Here is a 24,004-nt window from a genome sequence, read left to right on the forward strand (position 1 = left end):
AAATTATTGTTTAGGATAGCGAGGGGGGATATAATTCGCAACCTTGGCGTGTTTTTGCGAATATATAAAGAAGCGTTTTCTATCTGTTGCCACTTATGGTCACGCTGCTCCCAGGGCAGAGGTGAGGCAGCATCTGATGATTGCCTCTGCCTTGAACGAAACCGTTAATCCCTATTTTTAAATGCTTGGGTGCCATGCCCCAAACGAGGGATCCGTGGACCAAAAACGTGAGAGTAGGTTGCTCTCCATTTGGTCCGGCCCAAAATTAAGTCGACGTGGACTTAAGATCCCTCACTATCCTAAACAAGACTACATGCTATCAATAGACACAAAATCAATTCTTCATCGGAAAATAATAAATTCTAATCGTGTCTCCCTCGCACATTCAACTTAGCAAAAGTATTTCATATTCATTCCATATTTACCTCAATAACAACAAAACTGCTCATTCACCTTAGCTCCGTCCAGAAACATCAGTTATCAGCACTTAAACTGGGTACCCAATGCAAACCAAAGGATAATAAAAATTATGTACCAGGCCATGCTAACATTCCCGGAGACTCCCTAGACGACGCAGTGACCTAATACGCCATTAAATCACCTGCTCCCATGCAAAACATAATTAATAGGTAGTTCATAAAAAACTTGGTCAACACATAATCGAAACAGCTTCATGAAAATGGGCAACCTGCATGCACTACTACCAATGCAACTCGTGCGTATCTGATGAAAAAAGGTACAAAGCAGGTTTGTTATCTCTGTAGAACCGGATCTATCAAAAGATCTACATATTGAGCGTAACTCAACCTCCCCAACGAATGTACACACATCTCTATTAAAATCAGCATTGACAGCCAAAATCGACAAAATTTTTAAATTTTTGAAACGGTTGAGCATCACCATTTAATTTCTACAAAATAAAAACAAAGATCATAATCTAGAAAATAATTAAGCCTAAAGCCTAGTAATAAAGGCTTTTTATTTGAAGTGTATTAGAGCACTTCATTCAAGACCCTAACGGTATACTACAGGATTACAGTACCCTTTAGGAGATAATATGGTCAGCATTCCGTTCGCCCGAGATTATTACCCTGATTTGACTCAGGTACTCATTCACAGCTGAGTGGAGTGGTATACGACGTCAAATCACGATGCAAATTCCACTGCCACCAGTGAGATTTGAACCGCGAGCTTTCGTGCGACAGCCTTGTGCTCTAACCACCCAACTATGTTATGTAATTGCTTACGAATATAAATAATTGATCTTATGATGGTATTAGAACAAACTAGTGATTTATTAAGGCTGTTTAATCGCTACAGATTTCCATCGAGTTAAAGGGAAGGATCTCCTCTCCTTCCTCTATAAGTTGCGCTTCCAGATGACAGTTTATAACTTAATGCCGAACAAAAGTATACTTAATGGAATCCAAGTCTCCATGATGTCTACTCCCTGAAATGCCCGTAGGTGTTTCACACCTATCCAGACAATGATCGCGGTATACTTCAAAAATGCGAAATTACATCCTCATTTGAAAAATTACAAAACAAGTCAGGAAACCAGAAGCCATTCTAGATATTTACTCTATTGCCATATCTGTGTATATACATACAGTATGTCAGAATACCCGCTCAAGTGCGATACTGACATTTGAAGTCTTAGAACTTGCCCTGAAGTGACAATTTTGATCAATTCTAACATTGTTAATAAAAATGCGATTTCCACCGAACTTGGCAAGATTAGGCTTTATATTATAGCCGATATTACTGAATTAATATACGAGGTACTTAAGGGGAATGTCAAGCGATGACGGTTTTAAGGTTTCTTACCAGGACAGAGACAACAGTTGCTCCCCATTTGGTCCGGTCCAACATTAAGTTGATGCGGACTTAGGACCCCATCATTCTTAAAATAAAAAAAAAACCTAAGGAGGTTTTGCAGTCAGTCACTAAAAATTATAGCAATATTATTAACTTTATTTGAAAAGATACCGGTGTGGAAGGTATTTCGGACCCTCTATACCGTATAATCGCAGTTTCATCCATTTTTCAGATTTTTTCGGTTGAGTAGGTTCTGAGAATGGGTTCGTGAGAGAGATGACCACTTTCCAGTTCCCGCCCTCTATCCTTTCCATCAAATGTCACAACTGAGGCCAGCATTGAAAAGTACTAATTGAGACCTTTCATTTGATATCCCACTTGACCATATTTAGTGAAAAAAAAATTACACTCCCCTTTACCATGTATAACTCACTGCATGCATGCAAATTTGATGTGAACCGGTACAATCGTTTTTGTTCGTGCGACAGACGACAGTAAACCGATTTTAATAAGGATTTGTTTTACACAAAGTTGTATCCCGGTTCAATTCTGTGGAATCTGAAATCTTCTGGAACAGCTAACAACAAGCTATCAAACTCGCTCGTAAATTCTTGACTAGGATTCCCATTCCAATTTCCTAAGAATCTTATTCATAAGTGGTGCTTGTATTATACCTAACGTAATTACTCAATTTTATAATATCTTTATTTAATTAAATGCCAAAAATTTTAATAATATTTTCTTTAGTATTATTGTTACTGGCGTTTTCATTCCTAGAAATTTCCATGAAATTGCTATTTTAATGACTGAATATAAAATGAAGGCTTCATATCGTAAATTTCTTATCAAAAGGGAGACTGGCATTCTTCGTCATAGAAGACAAACTTGGATAAACCGCACGGGCATGGAGAAGCACAGACATCTCACAAGAAGTTCGACGTCATACAAAACAGCTCTAGGCAATATAATAATTTCAAAGAGTGCAACCTTTTCGCCCGATCAACGAATCGTATTAAATATTTATGAATGAATTTAATGTCGCGATGACACATGAAAGTAGAATTTAAATGGAATTTACCAGAAAAATGCAAAAATGCTACACTGGGAGTGTTTTCGGCGAATTGAAGGCCTTCCGAATTCAATAGCCTTAATTATGCTTGTTATGCGGGCTTCATAACTTATACATGCAGGACTCTTATCGGAGCCAACATTGCGACCGTGTTTGGCCTTGAATACTCCATGGAACACGCTACCTCCCGTCGTACCCTTGGCAATTTTCAATATTATGTTAAGTATGTATATTTTTGTAATCGGCAGGCAATCTACTGGGGTTACCACCGGCAGATTAACTTGCACTAAATTGCTTTGGAAATTTTCAATATTTTTTGAAATCATTGATTCATTCACCATTCATCAGCCCTTATCCCAGGGGGCAGTTTTTGCTGATAAATAATCACTTTATGCGAAATGTGAAGAATATTTTCATGAATTTTTAAATTCGAATTTATACCTAAATATGTACATAATTTTATGGAAAATATTTATCCAGATCCCTTTCCATAAATTAATTCAAAAGACTCAAAAGGTTTGGATGCCGGTACTTAGAGAATACCCTACTTCAAGACTCATAAATAATTGAAGGTTGCTGAAGGTCGCATAACCAGTGGAGTCTTCAAAAAATATATGCCTTATGGTCGTTTTGTGAATGAGAATGCATTGCTTGAATTTCGCTGACGACGCATCTATCAAAAGTAAATACAGTAGCATTATACTGTATACTACAGATGGTTCTCTCCCTTTGGAGGTTCTATTTAGCGCTATAGCATTAATTTATCTTGAAAACTATTTTCCCAATAGATATATTGAAACGATGGAAGGATTAGGTCATAAGGATCGTCACACGTGTGCGTGTGTTAGGCGGGGGAAAGGTTTAGCCTCTGAGCGCTCAATTCTTAGGGTTACATTCTAGTCAACACCTGCATCTAACGGAGTATACCGAATTCATTTGTTTATCCTATGACCTCTATATGTTGCTACCTGTTGCGCCTGGAGTTCATCAGCATTGAAAATTTAATGTTTGCTGATATTTGAGTGTCCATAGGCTGGACATTCAGATAGGAAGGGTTGCGTGGATTACACTTACGTTACGAGATGAACACACCTTTTTCTAATATTCTTATTCTGGGCATATGTGAGTTGAAGCCAATCAGAATACCCACAATGTTTCTGCATGTTTTATTGCTTTTCAATAGGATACACTTTCCAGTTTGTTTGTTTGGCATTTAGGCTCTGCCATTTATCCTTACGTGAAGTCTATTCCAAATCTATAACAGCAGTATTAAGCAATGCTACTAATAGTAATCAGGCACCCAGAGTAGTTCCACTCTATTAAATATAGATATAGAGTTCGAACGAGTTACACATTCCTAAGAGGTTTTCGGGGTGATCATAGGACTGCTCATCGCCATCAAGGCTGCTTGCTATCGGTGCAAAATGCGATGCGGCCGTCTTTCATTCTCTTCTCAAACAATCAAGTTGTCGCTCTTTGACTCGAATATAGTTTTGCCTGAAACATGGCTGTATATTGTCCCGAGGAAAGAACCCACTCCTAATCTTCACCATCCGATTCATCTATCCTGAAGACCTTAGTGTTCCCCGCCGCGCATTTTTCTGGAATATCTCAATTTTCGCTACGCTTATGGCTAACGTGGCATCCTCTACCAAACGGATCTATGATCGAAATGCATTACAAAAACTAGATTCGGTTCCCACAGTGTCAAAAAGTTGCCACACAGAACAGATATATTTACCCTTCACTTCCTTCAAGAGTATAGGTTTAGGTGTAAAACAAAGCGCAATTAAAATCAATTCAATGTCTGTCTATTTATTTGACTGTCTATCCGTCACATACGGACTACTCCGAAATAGCTGAATCTACAAACTGGAGAAAGCGTATGACCACAGCATATATAGTGGGAGAGTGTGTTGTACATGCGAAAGCGAGTGGCAATTTGTTCCCTTCGAATGGTTGGTACTTCTCCAAACTGATCTTTTCATTTGATATCAAGTAAAATATATGGGAGTGAAGGCATAAAATGTGTGCCCCAAGAAATGAACCAGGTTTTCTTCTCAGAACCAACATAATCTGAAAAAAATTCCGATGATGTATCTGTACAGAGTGAAGGTTTCAGAATCCCATTCAGATGTCTGCTCAAATAAACATAAAAATGGTATATTATTATATTTTATAAATTTGTCCGTAAATCCACCTTTTAGGGGGGTATATCTACTTGGGGGCCCAAAACAAGGGGATTTTCAAGATGTTCCCATGAATCTATTTTTAAATTATCTTCCACGGCCAATATACTTAACCGATTAAGCAACTCTTTAGGGGTGGCTATAGAACGCAAAAACAAATCAAGATTTTTTGAACGCCTTCCGCGACGAGCAGTAGAACTCCCAAGGATAATCATCTGGAAGGATAAACAAAATTTTCGCGAACTAGTAAAATAATCACGATTATAATTTCAGAATTTTTTTTTTCGTAGAATGAGGAAGCTTACAAAAATTGTATTTTTAACGAAAAAAAATATAAGAAAAAATCTCATCCTCAGCTGTTAAAATCGTGCGTACTTCAGCTAGAAGAAGAAGAAGAAGTTACAGTTACATTTTTAAATCGGTCGGATAAAAATTTTTCGAGCTCCATTGCTCGCCGATTTTTAGAAGATGTTTTGAATTTCAAACCGCTATAATTTTTAAAATTCATCATAATATAGTTTATACAAATTTGTTAAACTTCAAACTTCACTCTGCTATCCCAGCCCCACATAGTGGGGCTCTAGTTTGCTGCTCGAGGTTTTTTCTGACTGCTGTAATGCTGCGATGAGTGAATGTTTAGCGCGTTGAACACGGTTTTTTCTAAGGAGTTGCTCCAGAAAAACTAATTTTTAAAATAGTTGCTTTCATACAAGAACCTTATTGATAATAAATCAATAAAGGAATGTTCTAACGTATCTTAAACCAATAAGAACATGCAAAAAATTAGAAGCCCGGTGTTTAAGGTATGAACGTTTTTGTGTATTTCTTCTGTAAGAATACTTGAGTGAAAATTTGTTCCATTTGTACCTATTATAGCTTATAATGTATATGCATATATTATGTCAGCCTTCCGACTTTAGTGTGATACTGATATTTAAAGTCTTAGATTTTTCCGAAAGCGGCAACTAACACACCAGTCATAACTTGGTAACTAATAGCACAATTTCCACCAAACCTGCTAAAGTCATGCTTTATATCACAGCCTATATTATTGTAAATTTTATGTTTGTCGGATAAACTTGAGGAGGTTTGCAGTTAATTTCTTAAAATATGCTAATATAATATTGCTAATTTTATTTGAGTAGATGTCTTTATGGAGAGTATTCTGAAGCCTCATGTTATTTCAAATTCAGCGGGGGAATGGACCCTTGAAGGAGAAGATCACTTTGTCGCCCCCATACTGCCCCTTTGTAATTGAATTGAAGACCTGATTAGGAAAGTGTTAATTGAATCTTTCATTTGATATCCTACATGGCTGTATTCGACGAAAAAAAAACAGATGTAACCCCTTTTGCTGGTAAAGGATAGGTGAATGTGTTCAGACAGTGTTCGACTCCCGCAGCGGTACGCCTCTGGACTACCAAATAAAAATCTCCACATCGTCAGAGGGCTGGTGTGAAACGGGTTGCCACATTATTTCGAGCTTCCTTGCGTATTTGGGGCGAGTTTTCGGTCTTGGAGTTCGCATAGGTGATAATCCCGATATGGTGGCCTTTAGACTTCGTTTTTTTCTGTGAGGGAATGAAGATCTGGAATTATCAGAGAGCACGTGGGTTCTACGCTTTCTCTCCCTCTGCTTCACAGAACGTACCTTTATCTGTTGTCCTCGGATCTAGTTCAACGAGGACGAAAATGTATCCCACTAAGTTCATCCCAGAAATACAAAATTTAGTATGAAAATGAAGAATATTATAAAGCATAAAGTGGATCGTAGGATTGATTACTAACAAAGTCATAGCATACGTTATTCAGATACATATATTTCCGCTTATTTTCGATGTATGGGCAGTAAGCGGTAATGTGAAGTACGTACCCCAATCGAAAGTTTCTCAGCTAAGAAAAACCTAAAATTTAAAAAAAACCTAAAAAAGATCGCTGACAATCGTACTTCTGAACAAACTCAAATTATTCTCTATACCTTGTATAAAATATGTAGAAAGTTAAGGTTGAGTTCAAAGGAATACTTTATGTTTTTCTCGCAGATGGAGCTTTTAAACGACCCCATAAAAGAGGCTAAAATGCACACTTTATCGATAACGCACCGTTGTCGGCACTGAGATTGCATGTGTAAAATACGGATAAATGTGAATGTGTTAAATTAAATATTCCTTTAACGTTGGCATAGCTTACGGGACCCACAGATTTATCTGTGTTACATACACTATAATCACTTGCCGACTTCATTGAACCACAAGTCGTGAAACTGTAATATCTGTTTCCCGTTTCCAAGATGTAAGAAACTTAAATCCGCTCAAAACAACTTATAAGTTAAACCCTGGGTACACTGTCTACATCCGAGCAAACGTCGTGTCTTCTAGTGAAAGTTCCCACGGAATAAAAACCAATCACTCTTCACCAATCAGAGACTTTCGTATAAGGTTCAAATTCTAATTCGTCACCATCCAATATTACCACTACCCTTTCCATGAATTATATTTTTAACCTACCCAAAACAAATTTGTGTCCGGATAGGGGAGTGGTTAGGGCACAAGACTATCATACGGAAGGTCGCGGTCCAAATGTTACTGGTGGTAGTGGGGTTTGTATCGTGATTGGACGTTGGATACCAGTCGATTCAGCTTGAACGAAGTGCTCTAACACACTTGAAGACTGATCCAATATGGATCGCTGCACCAACGATTATTATTAATATTAAATTTGATGGCATCAATGATTGAATCACTTTACGGAATAATTACTGGTCTCAACATCTGGGAGTAACGTACTGTACATTAACTGCTCCAATATTTTCGCATTGTACTCTTAGCTATATCAGTCTAAAGAAGGTTGATAAGCCTGGCAGTTTACCAGCTTTACGCAGCACCGCCTGTCTCTGCTGCGTCCATGATACACAAAATGTCCACTGCCGCATGCACCCGGCGAACATTTCGACCAAAATATCCAGTCTAAAGTTGATATACTCTCTAGACTTGGAAATGTATCTTACTAAAAGTTTCCAGCACCTATGACAGCCAGAGATCTAGCCCTTCTTTTGCTTGGGAAATAACCCTTAGATAATTTTCCGCAGTAAAATCTGTAAGGTGGTTTTTAAAGATGAGCTGTCTCTGTATCATTTCATAACCATTTTATAGGCACTTCCTCACGGGTATACGTTCGCCTCTGAGCGGAAGTTTTCATGGCATTCCCTCTTGCTCTGGTAGGTAGTTCAATCAAGGATGATTTGGCGATGGCTTGTGTCATATGGAGGCATTCATTCATTGATTTTAGATCAATCTGTGTCCGCCTTCAACAATCGAAAAGGCTTCTATTGGATACATTTTTTACGGCAATTAACGCCTTTATCAACTCTAGGCGTTTAGTTCTCCATTGGCTGATAGCATTGCCCCGAGATATTTAATTGGCTCAGTTCTGGGTAGGTTGCTGCAGCTGATAGCACTAAGCAATTGAAATATCTCGAATCAATGCTATCAACCAATGAAGAACTGCGTTATGCTCCTCACAAAGGGAATCACAAACCTTTTATACCTGAAGTGAGCTTCCGGTTTTCCGACTGGTTCGCTTTTTCGTATTGGGGGTAATCTACGGTTATCCCTCTTAAGCAAATGCGGTAGCTGTCAAATTCATCCCAATGTTCTTCGCTTTCGGCAGTAGCATACTTGGTAATGGTGACTTCTACTATTAAGTGCTGTGGTGTCTGTTTGTTTGCTTATCTGCCCATCTTTCTGTTTGTCGCACTTGAATGGAGAGACCCTATACAAGCAAAGCCGCAGTGTAAATTTTATTTTTCGGAACATGACCATCTCGAGTAACAAATCGTTAAACTTGAATTCATACAGGACTCATTTTTAAGGTTTTGTGTAAACACAAAACCTTATTAAAATCGGTTTACCGTCTGTCTGTCTGTCTGTCTGTCTGTCTGTCTGTCCGTCACACGCATTTTTCTCGGAAACGGTTACAGCGATTAACACCAAATTTGGTAGAAAGGTGGGAACTGTGAACGCTCACACAAACAGTGAGTTACATCCTCTTACGTCGAATTTAAGGGGGGGTCCCCATACATGCAAAAGGGGGGTGTAATTTTTCTTTTCATCAAATATAGTCATGTGGGGTATCAAATTAAAGGTCTCGGTTAGTACTTTTCGAAAACGGTCTTAGTTTTGAAATTTGTTGGAAAGGTGGGGAGTGCGGGGGGTTGAAAGTGACCATTCCTTTACGGGGGCCATTCTCAGAAACTACCCAACCGAAAAATCTGAAAAAAACCAAGAGGCTGCCACTATATGGTGCCTGGGCTCCGAAATACCTTCCACACTGATATCTGCACAAATAAAGTTAATAATAGTATATTACTATAATTTTTAGTAATTCGCTGCAAAACCCCCCTTATGTTCATGCTAGGACCACCAAATTTCGCAACAATATAGGGTGTAATATAGAGCATGATGTTACCAAGTTTGGTGGAAATCGCACTATTGCTAACAAAGTTATAATACGTCAAAATTGTCGCTTCTTTGCAAATTAAAAGCTATAAATGTCAATATCATCCGAAAGTGGATATTCTCACATAATATTGTGTATGCATATATTACGTGCTACGTCCTAAGAAATGCACAAAACCTTTCGTACCTGAAGCGTCCAGCTTCCGGTTTCCCGACTTGTTAGAAGCTAGTTGGTGTTTCCTGTTTACTGCTTAGTGAAGTATAGGGCATCCATTAGAGACTGTCCTTCAGTTTCACTATCATTACACTTAACGCTATGCAAGTGAAAAGCTGACAGCAGCGAAACAAACACAAGATGAACACAGACACCCATGATGACTGGGATTCGAACCCAGAGCGACGAGATTGAGAGGCTGGCGCTCTACCCCCCAACTATGGAGCCATTCTTAGAAATTACCCACCCGAAAAATCTAAAAAAAGTAATATCGTCCCTTGATACCCTATGTAAAGTGTAGGGCTCATTTTGACCTTTGCTTAAAGCACATGTACAGTGCTGTTCCCATATAACAGCGCAGACAGAACATTAGTACCACGCAGTATCAACAACGCGAAGCCAATGTGCTACCTCCATACAGCAGGGGATATTTTCCGGATTTATTGAAGAGCAGGAAGGGCAAGGATGTAAAATCTGAGTACTGTATTGAAATGGTCGGAAGGGTGTTAATATGGGTACTCCAGGAGGATTCAAAACCGAAGGCAACCTGCTCTCTGTCGACTAAGCTTTCGAGGCGTTATTTGATCTGTTCCGAGATTGCTTTAGCCATTATTTTTACGACAGCGGAAAGGCGAATACCACGGCTTTACTATAGTGCGATGCAACATTTTTCGATACACTACCCTTGTGGTTGAAATAATAACGTATTCATCTTTGTTGGAATGATGTACATTGTAACGCAACGAGTATAGAGTAATTAATAAATTACGGCGATTCACAAATTTTCGACGAAAAATTTTAAGTCAAAGTTTCTATTTTACGAATGAGAGGTGAGGCAGCGCTTGATGAGTTGGCTTTGCCCTGGTGCGAAACCGTCTTCATAGTGTCGAAAAATTTTGCACCGTAACATATAAATATAATACGGAAAATATGATAGCTTAACATCTAGCAGTAACCGACAAGTTTTTTTTATGAGAAAATAGACAAAATATGACGTGTCGAGAAATATTGTACCGCATTATACTTCACCTCGTTGATTGCCGGGATGGTTTCAATTCTATTTGGAGGTGCAGTTCGCATCTGCAGGTTACGGTTACTAGCTGTATCATCCACGGGAGGTGAAATTTCACCGAAAATAATGCGATTGAGGACCGTGGTGAAGTATTCCTGCCATCCTTTCAGCTGCACATAATCTGGAAGGTGAGCATAGCTTTTATGTCCTTAATTAGGCCAACAAAAGATTCCCACTAGCTGCAATTTATTTCGTAATGCGATATTCAGTTACGAAATTGTTATCGTTGGCGGCAGCTTCTACCTTCCTGGGTAATCACCTTTATCATTATTTACAGAAAGGAGCTTTCGCAAGTAGTGGCCCAAACACAATGACTTAGCTTCGATGATCGGGCAATGACAAACTTTTTCTTTTTACCGCTCTGAACCATCATGTGTATTTTGGGAAATACCTAGTACTTTCAACATTTCCGCTGGGTTTATTATATCTGACTATCCGCCTTGTGTTAAGATGATATTGTTATTCATTCACTGGAACTTTATTAACAATAACAAGGTTTCAACCAAACTTTCTGGTTTTATATATTATGAATTGTGCAGCGGTAAATGGATGGTAGCACATCTTGCACAAACTTGTTCACCAAACACCGCTCGTTCCGATTAATTACCACTTGCTTCAATGGATTGTATATTTCCAAGTTGAGCAACACCAAAGGTCACTCCTTGAACATAGAATCATAATGATGTTCGAATTTTGAAGATTTAGCAATGGACAATATTTTTGTTCACACATTTTTAAACAAAGCATTAATTTTCACGACAAACTTGAAGAGCTTATTAAAGGTTTCATTCGGGTGCATTTTGAGAGTTATCTTAAAAAGTTTGCAACCAAGGCAAATGCATCTTCATCAGCTTTCATCCCATTCGGTAACAAAATTGTCTTATCTAGATCCCCTGGAATGCGCGAAATATGCTATTGAAGATTTTCGATTTTGGATTGTTGATGGGCCAACTGCAATGAAGATTCCCTGTAGAGCTGCAGTTCACCTAAATCGTGCTGATGAGTTCATGACGCGGATTCCAGTCGATTAATGCTTCAACTCAATGCATGTAAAGGCCTTAGTTTCAGACTAGTGATGGAGCTTCTCCCATTGAGATCAGCCATCGGAAAAATATTTTTTGCTGTTATTCATTTCAATCATAAATCTTTCAGTTAAAGTAGATTTGTCTGAACTTTTTAAAGATAACATCGCGTAAATGACTTTCACGACCAAATATGCTCTTCTCCCAGCTTTTTCCATCATATTTGCAATTGTTTCGACCACTATACTGGTGATTTCACATCGTATGTTCCCTTTCAGCTGAGTTAGAATCCTTGACTTATTAGCGTAGCTCTCGGACTGGAAATAACGACACAATCAAAATTCCAATGATGTTAAGTCAAGTGATCTAGAAGGCCAGTTAACATCGCCATTTATCGATATCAGTCGCCTTGGGAATAATGCCCAAAAATTAATTAATAGTCCGTCTAGCTGTGTAATATGTGGCGCCGTTTTATTGAAACGAGTAGTCGCCTATCATCTTTTCACGAACAAATCCGTTGTCATATCCCATAACGGTCATCATGGACGCTTGCGCTAGAACTCATATTGCCTTAAAAAAATACGGCCCGATGGCCATATCCGCACAAATATCGCACCCAACTGTGATTTTTAAGCTAGAAAGAAGTTAATCTTGAACTAATTGAAAGCGTTCAGTGGCATAAAGGTGAGAGTTTTGCTTATTTATGCCTCCATTTAACAAAAAATTTCCTTCGCTAGACATGATCATTTCTCACCAAAAGTCTATTTAGGTTTTCGCCATTTGACACAATTTGGGCAACGCGTTAATCAGTTGAGGCAAGTTTATGAGTTATTTGGATCTTGTATGGAAAAATCTTCAAATCACTACTGATTATGTTTTCGAGGACAGTACGGAAGACGCTTCATTGCCGAGAAAAACTTACGCTCGATGTTGTTAGAGATCCCTCAACAGTAGCTTGTATCGCTTACATATTTTCATGGTAACAGTTTCCTCTATGGCCGGCATTACAAAGGCTACGAGATCATAAATTTACTTGCATGCGCCTTATATCTTAGGGTTATCACCTGCAAAACTTTTCACTTTTTCTCTTCTTTTTTAAGGTTTTTTTGCGAAATAAAACCTTATTATTACATCCGGTCGATGGCTGTCTGTCCTTTTGTCTGTCTATCCGTCTGTCTATCACACCCGATTTATTCGGAAACGGCTGGACCGATTGTTACGAAAATTGGTAAGATCGTTTGATATATTGTTCCCTTTACATGCAGCAAGTGGCGCCATTTTGTGTTAAGTTTAGGGCAGGCTCCCAATATATGTGAATGGAGGGTGCAACATTTTTTTCACAGAAAGTTATGTAGGGCGTCAAATGAAAGAGCTCAATTAGTACTTTTCCTTATCATTTACTGTTATTTGCCATTGGGTGAAACGAAGAGGAGTGAGGGATCAAAATATGACCCTAAAAAGTGTAACGGGTTTTGTTCTCAGAACCTATCCAACGGGAAAATCGGACAAAAATCGCAGTGGTGTATCTGAATGAAATCTAGACTTCCAAATACACCCCGTTCCGATATCCGCAAAAATAAAGTTAATAGTAGTACATTATCATATTTTATAAATTTACCCGGAAATACCCCTTAAGTTCAAGCTAGAACTAAAAAATTTGGCACTTGTTTTTCCTACACGACGGCAGATATAAGGAAATATGGCCAAAAACAAATTCTTCCCTAATTAAAGGGCTTAAGTATTCTAGTGAATATTGACTACTACTCATATGAAATTGAAATTAGAAAAATATATTAAATATAATCGAACTTCAGCCTTACTCTTTACTCTTATGCTACTCTAAAGCGTCTCCATCTTTCAAAAGTCCCAAAGCAAATTGCTTTTTACTTCCATCAATTTAATTGGAAAAAAGTATTACTGTATCTCAAGTTGTAATAGCTCCCTAGACTCCCTGTACCAGAAAGTGTACAGTTTATGTGTACGTTTACTTTAAATTATCCTTACCCAATATTTATCCCTAGCAGTCAAACATGGCAACATTTACCACCACACACTACCCAAATTGAAACGATATTAATGAAACTTTCTTTTTCAATTTTCCAGATACAACGTTGTGTTTATGTTTCTAACGTACTTTTTACCAATTGGGTCCATGACTTTCACATATGCCCGCGTTGGACTGGAGCTTTGGGGTTCACAAAGTATCGGTGAATGTACCCAGAGGCAATTGGATAATATTAAGAGCAAGCGCAGGGTAAGTAACTCTGAGTTCCCACTTTTTTACTCCTTTTTAACTTTACTGCTTTCCGTCCACCTTCTACAATTTTCCCTTTTCATCATGGATGTCCTCATTTTTTATTACATTGACTATGTGAGAAATATGAAATGCCGTTTAGCCCTCGGGGTTGCGTAACGAGAGGAGAAAATACTTTCACAATTTTCTCTTCATACTTTAGAAATTAACAAGATAGGGAGGTTTGGCCCCGTATGGTTGGCTGTTCCTAAAGCTCAATATGATAATTAGGTTAAGTCGATTAACCAGAGGGAACGATTTCTTTGGGAAACAAATTCCAGACGTTGTCTCGCATAACAAGATAAAGAAGACAAGCCCGTAATCCTCGATCCTGGCCCTTTTTGGGTCGCATGGCTTTGAAGTCTAATCAGAAATTATTTAGCAAGATGAGAAGCCAAGAATATAAAAATAAATTGGGATATAACTAAGGTTCGCCGTGATTAATTTGGTATGTGTAGCTCAGCGTGATTGCAATCAAAGCAGAGAAAGATCGTCATTAGTTTTTAGCTTAGAGTCATCTAAATTTTGTTGCAAAATTAGGCTTTTAGCGGGATAGGCACGGGGATATATGTATAAGAAACCTTTTAAAATAATTTTCGTTTGTAATCGTGTTCGGAAACGAAGTTAGTTAATCAATACATGTTTCTTTTAATAGCCCTTGCTCCCTTCCTTAGGGTTATTTCAGTCATGACCGCAGATTCCTTTAAATAGTTCGAATTATCTACGATTCCCACATTCGCCCACACTGTTCGAATACCATATACAATTAAATTGAGCAGATCTGAATTTATCAGCCACATTTATCAAAAAGGATAAACAACTATGACTTGAAGTTTTCGAGGTGCGTCCGTTGACGTTACTGCCTAATGACGGAGGTAATCAATCTGTTCATTCGCCATCCATAACATAGTCTTGCGTTTATTTCATCTATCATCCTACAAACTGGGCCGATCGAGTTTCACAAATTTCGTAGCAAAGGCGAGCCCATGTCCGTTTTAATAATCCAATTTCACTAATTAATCACACCGAAATTAAATCCAATTAATCAGTTTTCCTATGTTTTCGGGTGCTCCTTGTAGACGTAAAGACCAAGTTGTTTGGACTCGAGGGCTAATAGGGAAAAGTTTTCGGAAAATTCTCCATTTTAGACCTAAATCGATTACTCTAAGTCATTTGTCCTTTGCCAACAAATATTTGAATTTGATGTTTTTTCGTCACCTGATAATTATCACGGCTCTACAGGTCATTTAGGAATCGCTCGTAATGAAATTAACGTCTTTTTCTTTCTCCCCTGCGATAACAACTAGTTGATAAAGCGATAATTGAGACGCTCTAAAATTTCTGTTTTCCTTTGATTTCAGGTTGTTAAGATGATGATGGTCGTAGTAGTTATTTTCGCTGTATGCTGGCTACCATTCCATATTTATTTTATAGTAACTTCATATTATCCTGAAATAACAAGCCTGCCGTATATCCAGGAGTTCTACTTAGCTATCTATTGGCTGGCGATGAGCAATTCCATGTACAATCCAATGATTTATTGTTGGATGAATTCCAGGTAATTGTATGATTCACTTAAATTTAGTTGACATATTTTTTAATAGAACTAAGGAACATGTCCAGTAGCGAAGTTAAACAAAAAATGTATTCATTTCCATTTAATATTTCTACGAGTATTGCCTACAATGTAAACTGTATATGAAAGTATTCTACGTACGTTAGTTTTCATGTGTTTAAACTACAAGAAGCTGCGACCAAATCTATGCTTTGTTTATTGTCCTAGTTCACTTCGCAAGCATTTCAAACGGTATTGTTAAGTTTTTATCCTGCCATGACTTTTCACTAACTAATTATTCGCACAGAATAATAGTATCCCACATAAATGAATAAGATACGCTTATCCTGGCTATAGTTAGTTAGTTTAGTTTACTGGGGGAAGCCGCAGCTCCGAGCACTCAGGCCATTGTTAGGCTCTTTGTACTATCGCCGTAAATTGCCTATTCAATGGCTTCCCGCCTACGGTGTTCGCAGGCTTTAGCGAATCTGAGAACATTCTCCAGAGGCAGGGAGTGTGCAGATTCTTCATTGAAGAAAACCTTGCCCGGCATCCTCAGATCTCAGCCGAAGACACGGCTGAGATCTGAGGATGTCGGGCAGCTGCATAAAAAGTGCAGGGCCGTCTCCTCCTCCTCCTCACATTGGCTGCACATAGCCGAAACCACTACTCCAATCTTTTCCAAGTGTCCCGTTAAAAGCCCTACTAGGGTTTTCATGTCCCACTTCTTGAGGGACAACAAAAATGCCGTGCATTAGGCTCTTTCACAAAGATTTTCGCTTGCCGGCAAGAGTCCAAATTTCTCCACTCGGTTGCGTGAATCCTTGCAATTTCACCCTTCAGAGTAGACTTGACAGTAGATGGTCGAATTCCAAGCGTCAGTTCTGCCCCACCATTGTAGATCCAGAGCCTCGGCGAGCCAGTCTGTCAGCCTCCTCATTACCGACGATGTTAGGGTGCCCCGGAACCCACATCAGAAATGTTTCGTTCAGTCGGCCTGTTTTCAGCAGCACCTGATGACAACTCCACACCAACTGGATTGATATGTCGTTGCCATTTAGTGCTGATAACGCCGCCTGACTGTCGGAACAGATTTGAATGGTGCAACACCTCCACTTTTGCCGCAGACATTCTTCTGCTGCCAATGAATGGCATTCTTCTCTTTCGGTGATTACGACAGTGTATGTCCATCACGGCTACCGGACGTTTTTCAAGGAATTAGCAGATAGACGCATGACCGTGTGATTGGCCGCCTCTCCACGCCCCTATGTTATCGAGCCTATATACGTCGTTGGCTGCTTTACGTTTCACCTCCAAGTGAATGGGGGGTAAATTTAGGATAGCTTCAAGCGCCGCAGTCGGCGTAGTACTCATTGCTCCAGTAAAACTTAATCAACCAAGTCTCTGAAGACGACGCATGCACACACTAAAATGGGTTTTATTATGGATGTATACCAGGTGTACTCCTAATTAATTTCCGCAGACGTTTCTAAATTTTTTGCTGTTGAACTCCCAACGAATCTGCAAGCTGTCGTTACGTTTGCGTGTTGTCTTCATCCAATAATGTTTGCAATTCGGCGTCATCAATCGATTTTCGCTTGCCGGAGCGTGCGGCGTCGTTCAGGATGAAATCTCCATTTCTGAATTGTCGAAACCACGTTTCACATGTTCGAAGTGTTAATGCACGATCGCCATAAACTTCCACAAGTGCACAGTGGCTCTCGGACACTTTTTTTCCTTGACTGAATATGAAAAACAATGCATGGCGCATATGCTCGAAATTCGGTACGTAAGCCGACATTTTTGACGCGCAATAAAAATGCGCTGGAAGAACTTTTTGAAACGTCAACGCAGTTTAGACACTCGACAACTACTAAACAAAATGACAGGTATGTGTGACCAACAGCGACACAGAACATGGAACGCTATCTATCGAAAAAAAAACCGGAAATTAATTAGGAGTACACTGGTACATCCACTATATCCGTTTGGGTGAAAGTCCCCAGGTCTTACCTATCGCATTCCTACAGCACCACAGCAATCTGCAGGACTTCTGATATTGTTCGTGGATATGATGCTTCCACGTTAACTTGGAGTCGAAATGTACTCCTAAGTACTTAACTGCTTGTGCCAGCTGGATTTCCGCCCCTGCTAAGGTGGGTAGCCCCACCTGACATTCCTAGTGAACATAACTAGTCCAGTCTTCCTAGTGTTCACCGTGAGTCCATTGGGGAGGCACCAGCTGTGGATTTCAAGCAGAGTTGCATTCAAGTGGTCACATACTGTGTCCGCAAACTTGCCGGTAATTATTACGGCTAGGTCGTCCGCAAATGCTTGCGCGAAGACTCTTTTGTCCTCCAAGAGCCACAGCAAGGTATCCATTACCAAGAGCCATAAAAGTGGAAAGAGAACCCCTCCCTGGGGGCAACCCCTGAGACGCCCTGCTTCAATAGACTTCTGGCTGGTCGATATGTGGATTTTCCTCCATTGTAGCACCTGAAGGATCCAACTGATTAGCGGCGGTTCGATTCCATGCTGTCTTGCCGCATCACAAATTGCCGCGAATGAGGCATAATTGAAGACACCTTCGATGTCCATGAATGCGCCTAAGGCGTATTCTTTTTCGAACATCGTCTTTTCAATTTTTACCGTAAGTTCATGGAGTGCTGTCTCCGTGGATTTGCCTTTCTGGTAGACGTGTTGCCTATGGTGAAGTGACCACTTAGGAATGTGTGTATCCCTTTTGAACCGATCTACTAGTCTTTCTAGTCCTTTTAGCAGAAAGGACGTTAGACTGATCGGTCGAAAGCTTTTTGCGTCTGTGTGGGTGGGTTTTCCTGATTTATGAATGAATAACACCTTCACATCACACCATTTAATTGGAAAATAAGCGTGTGCTAGGCATGCGCGATATATATTCCGAATGTGTAGACCCAGGGCATCCATTCCATCTATTATTAGCGCAGGGATGATGCCATCCGCACCTGAAGACTTGTATCTATGGAACGAGTTAAATGCCCATTTTACTCGCTCCAGTGATACTACTTTGAATGCCAGATTCCAGTCTCTCGGTTGAGGGCTGTATGCACCTGTTGGCCCCGAGATTAGATTTTGGATGCTGCCTGGGAAGTGCACTTCAAACAAATGGTTTGCCGTTTCTTCATCGATTTCTGTGTACTTCCCGTTCTGAAACGTAAATAACGCAATTTCTGGCTACGTTCTTTGACTAGAATCCGCTTTAGCTTTGAGGTTGCCTCGAGAGAGTTAGTCTCTTCGCAAAAGCGTCTCCATGATGATCGTTTAGCCGATCTTATGCTCTGTGCATTTTTATAGCAATTCCAGCTAGTGCCTGATTCACCCTTCAAAGGACGATTAGTATTCTATTAGTATCCTTGTCGTTCTCCTCTCTTTTGTCATATCTGAGTTCCACCATGGTGTTTTACCCTTCTTTGGCATCTTGAGTGGACAGCTTTCTTCGAAAGCTTCTCTTATGCTAGTTGTGATCATCTGGGTTGTTTTCTCAATTCCAGCAATGGATTTGATGCGCTTCCCAGGGATCGTGACTCGGGAGCTCAATTCTATTTTATACATCACCCAATCTGTCTTTCGCGGATTCCGAAATGGAGTGGGTGGAGGTGGATCCATGCTCATTACGAAAACAGTGCGTCTATGATCCGAGAGTGTGATATCGTTTGATACTCTCCACTCTCCGATCAGAGCCGCGATGTCAGGAGATGCCACCGTGATGTCGATGACCTCTCGCCCGACCACATTGAAGAAAGTGGGTTCATTACTCAAATTTAGGATCTGCAAATTGGTTCCTACTAGATACTCCAGTAATCTCGATCTTCTTGCATTGATGTTCGAACTTCCCCAGCATATGTGGTGAGCGTTGACATCACTTCCTTCTATTACCCCCATGCCTCTACTTTTGGCATATTGGATAACTCTGACGAATGTTCCACTGGGGACGTCTTCTGCGTCGTAGGGAAAATATGCAGAGTACCATTGTATCTCTTTATCCCCCTGTTGACTTTTTATGGTTAGCTTAGCCGATGTGGTGTTGCCATCGCATAGGTCGTTAGCCAAATCAGCCTGGAAGTCTTTTCAGACTACAATACAAGAGCGGGGTCGATCGCTTCCATTGGCATACAATAGGTCAGCATGTTGGAAGTTTACGCCTCTGATTACCCCATCAACAACCCACGGTTCTTGTATGAGGTATATAAATATCTTGCAGCTATTGATCCGACGACCGATAAGTGCAGTCGCCACTTTACAATGCTGCAAATTTATTTGGGAAATGTGGCACCTCATCCACATTTCAGATGAAGATGCCGAGGGCTGCATGTCCCCTTCAGTGGTTTTGGGAGCCGACACTTGTAATGTGACGGTCCCCCACCCATAGTAGAGCCGGCGGCCCGATTTTTCCCGAACCTTCTTAACATCGGGTTCAGGAACGCCAATAGTGAGAAAAGTTCCCGGCCTATCGGCTCTCTCTCCTGTTTTGCTGTCTTCGTCGGCAAAGTTCAGCCGTACCATTTTACGGTATACACCTACCGACACAAAGCAAAGCTTAATGCCTTGCGTGAACGCAGTCCTTACGGCTAGGAGGAGTTTCCTCCTAAGCTGTTCGCACTTCTCAGTATTGTAGCCGGATGGATTAGAGTCGTCACACTGGAGCCTAGCCGTTGTCGGCCGAGCCCTCTTTGCTGCTTTTTGTGTCGAAGAGTTAGGATCGGTCGAGGACCGCCGCCGCTTCGGTTTCCCCTTCCCCTCAACCTTGGCACAGCTCTTGGGTTGTGCGTTGCCCGGAGGCGGTTTGCCCGAAGGCGATTTGCCCGGAGGCTGCTTGCCCGAAAGCGGTTTGCCCGAAGGCTGTTTGCTGTCTATGGACAGGTGCTTACCCATGGGCAAGACTTTAGCCTCAGCCGGTGGCGCCGATCGGAGCCTGGGGTCAGGAGTGCTGACAGAAGGGGCCTGCTTCGGCTCCCACTTGAGTAAGCGGGGAATCTGAGTCTAGACTCAGGTTCTCCATCGATGAGCTTAGGGTTGCCCCTTCACTCGAGGTTGGATCCTGGCTACTCTTTTCAACCTAGATAGAAAATAGCACTGGGTAACCGAATACAGTCAGGATAGAAGAATACCTCCTTGAAACCGTCGATAATTTTGTCTATCTAGGGTAGAAAATCGCAACCGATAATAGCTATGATGACGAAATATGCGCACGAGCGTTGGCTATCCAAGACAATAATCTCGCCAGCCCGCAGGTTCTTCGCAAAAAAATATGCACCGCGTTCGACAGCAGGATCAACGATTCCATAGCCTATGGGACAACGAATAGGTTGCGGTGGGCAGAGCACTTAATATGTATGGGTGAGAAATACCCAGTGTAAAAAGACAACATCTATCTGGAAGATGGAGCGATGGCGTAGGCCAAGACGCCAGGTAGCTTTTAGGAATATCGAATTGATGGACTTCACCCTAAAACGGGAATGTCTGGCGTACATGAAATAATAAGGATGGCGACTGGGTAAACTAAGGAAACTCCCAGCGTGACTTGTAAGTTTGAAAGCAGGCTCCCTCAGAACATACTGTGAGGAAGAAGCGGGGAGAAACTTCGAGACTGTGCAGGGCACTTAAGCGGGATTAGTTGGGCAAGCTGGATTCTTCGAATGGTACTTTCACAAACCCCTTAGTCAGTACAGACTCACTTGGAATTACATATAGTAGTGGGCAAAAATATCCAATCAGGTAAGTGCGCCCTATTTAATCTCGCGTAAGTTCGTTATCTAAATTTAAATTGTTAAGCAGTTTTTTTTGGTGTATAAATACAGATGTGAAGACGGTATTTGTACCGTTAGATTGTAGTTTCTCGCAGTGGCGTAAAATGAAAAAAAAAACTGCAAAAACACGAAAATGAGTGATATCGACAAAGGAGAAATAATTGCCTTATTTCATAAAAAATTGTGCGCCCTATCACAGGTCCTCCATTGTAAGTAATAATTTTTATTAAGGTTTTGTGTAAAACAAAACCTTATTAAAATCGATTCAATGTATGTCTGTCCGTCTGTCTGTCACACGCATTTTTCTCCAAAACGGCTAAACCGATCCGAACGAAATTTGGCGGGCAGATGGGAGCTATCAAATCCCACGCATACAACGAATGGCATAAATTTAGGTGGAGTTTAAAGGGGGCCCCCCATACATTCAAAGGGGGGATACAACATTTTTTTTCACCGAGTATAGTTGTGTGAGGTGTCAAATGAAAGGCCTCCGAAACTGATATTAGTTTTGGCATAAATTGCAAAGTGCGTGAGTAAGGAGTCAAAATGTACGCATTTGAAGTGAGACAGGACTCATTTTCGGAAACTACCAAACCTTAAAATCCGAAAAATCAGGGTGATGCGCCTAGATGAAATCTAGGCCTCAAAATATGTCCCATTCCGATATCTGCTCAAATAAACTTACTAATAGTATATTACCGCTTTTTATAAATTTACTGAAAAACTCGCCTTAAATTCATGCTAGGACTTCCCAATTTTGTACCAGCATAGAGGACAATATTTTGTATATACGTGCTAAATTTCATCGAAATCTGGTAATTAACGCCAAAGTTATAGCAGCTCAAACTTAGCAATTTCGCGCGAATTTACTGCTTCCAAAGCCATGCAAATCAGATGCTGACGTCATAATTACTCGAAATAATTGACATTCGCATGAAATATTAAAGTCACATTTATGAGGAATCTATTTATCTGCAGTTCTTTTTAAGGTTTTGTGTAAAACACTTATGTGAAATCTAATCTTCGAAAGATGTCCCATTTCGGTATCTGTTCAAATAAATTTACTAATAGTATATTATCAACTTTTAGAAATTGACTAAAAAGCTCCCCTTAAGTTCATCCTAGGTATACCGACATAGAGGACAGTCTCGTGCATACACATGCCAAGTTCCATGAAAATCCAATTATTAGTGTCAAAGTTATAGAAGTTCAAACTTATCAATTTCGTGCTAATTAACAGCATCCTAAGCCATATAAATAAGATGCTGACGTCATAATTAACGAGAATATTTGAAATTCGAGTGAAATATTAAAATTCCATTCGAGAAGAATCTAATTCTCCCTAGCCCTTTTTTATATTTGATGTAGGTTACATTGTTGGCATTTGCTAATAATATTAAACCCAGAGTGTGAAGCGTATGAGGTTGACTATTATCAATACAGGGGTTATCATCAAATGATTTATTTAAATAACTTTCTAGAAAATAGAGGGCAATGGAATTTTTAGCTATATTACACGGAGCTGTCGTGCACTCGTCGCTCCTCACATCTTTTTCTTTTTCTTCAGCCTTCAGTTCACAAGCGGGGTCGTGGTGATCGGTTTCGTCATTTTATTTTATCAAATACCTGATCAGGATGTAATCGCGAGACCTTTAAATCCCCATCCAGTGTATGAAGCCACCATTGTTTTGGCCGGCTTTTTGGTTGCTTACCATTCCTTTCGATGTTCTGACCAATACTGGTTGTTGAATTCTCGTTAGCGTGAATCACGTGACCACAACATCAAAAACGCCTCTCTCGCAGTTTTTCCACGATCGATGCAAACCCATATCGATCACGGATATTCTCATTTCAGACGTAATCAAAACGTGTCACGCCACCAGTGTACTGCAACATCTTCGTCCCCACTACCGCAAGATGCCGTTCGTTGTCCTTTATAGTCGGCCAACACTCAGAACTATAGAGAGCGGCAGACGGACGACATTGCAGTAAATTTTAGATTTGGGACGTGCGCTGATACGTCGATCACAAAGAACACCAGTTGGGGAATGCCACTTCATCCAGGTTGCATTAATGCGTGAAACAAATTCATTACGCAGTTCTCCATTGGCTGATAACATTGAGTCGAGATATTTGGATCGCTGAGTTTTGGTAATGGCAGTAACCTGCCCTTCGAGATATTTAAATCGCTCAGTTTTGGCAATGGCAGTAACCTGCCCAGAACTGAGCGATTTCAATATCTCGGGCCAATGCTATAAGCCAATGGAGAACTACGTTACACATAGGGAAACACAAAACCTTTTATACCTGAAGCGTCAAGCTTCCGGTTTCCCGACTTGTTCATAAAGTAGATTGATTTTGAAAAAAGTCCTTTCTGAAAAATTTTACATAGTTTTTTGTCTCCAAAAACTATTTTTAGTGCAAAATATCAACACGAAAAGAACCCTCATAGTTACTTTTTTGATCAGCTCGATATTTTTTTCTCTAAAATCAGATTTTCTTACTGGTCGGAGCTTTTGTCCGGTATTG

The 24,004-nt window shown here is 40.2% G+C and overlaps 1 protein-coding gene across 7 annotated transcripts in view; it reads left to right on the plus strand.

Annotated features, from left to right (window-relative positions):
- The window catches only part of LOC119652680 (tachykinin-like peptides receptor 99D), a 321,905-nt gene that overhangs the window by 248,735 nt on the left and 49,166 nt on the right, over positions 1-24,004 (plus strand). For all 7 annotated transcript variants that reach the window (XR_005249576.1, XR_005249577.1, XM_038056952.1 and 4 more), the window contains 2 exons: positions 13,945-14,095; positions 15,496-15,692. Coding sequence is in view for 5 of the 7 variants with exons in the window: in XM_038056952.1 (XP_037912880.1) it covers positions 13,945-14,095; positions 15,496-15,692 (348 nt within the window). In the remaining 2 variants the exon portion in view is untranslated. The remainder of the gene's footprint in view (positions 1-13,944; positions 14,096-15,495; positions 15,693-24,004) is intronic.

Source organism: Hermetia illucens, chromosome 3 (genome assembly GCF_905115235.1).
Source record: "Hermetia illucens chromosome 3, iHerIll2.2.curated.20191125, whole genome shotgun sequence".
NCBI classification, from domain to species: Eukaryota; Metazoa; Arthropoda; class Insecta; order Diptera; family Stratiomyidae; genus Hermetia; species Hermetia illucens.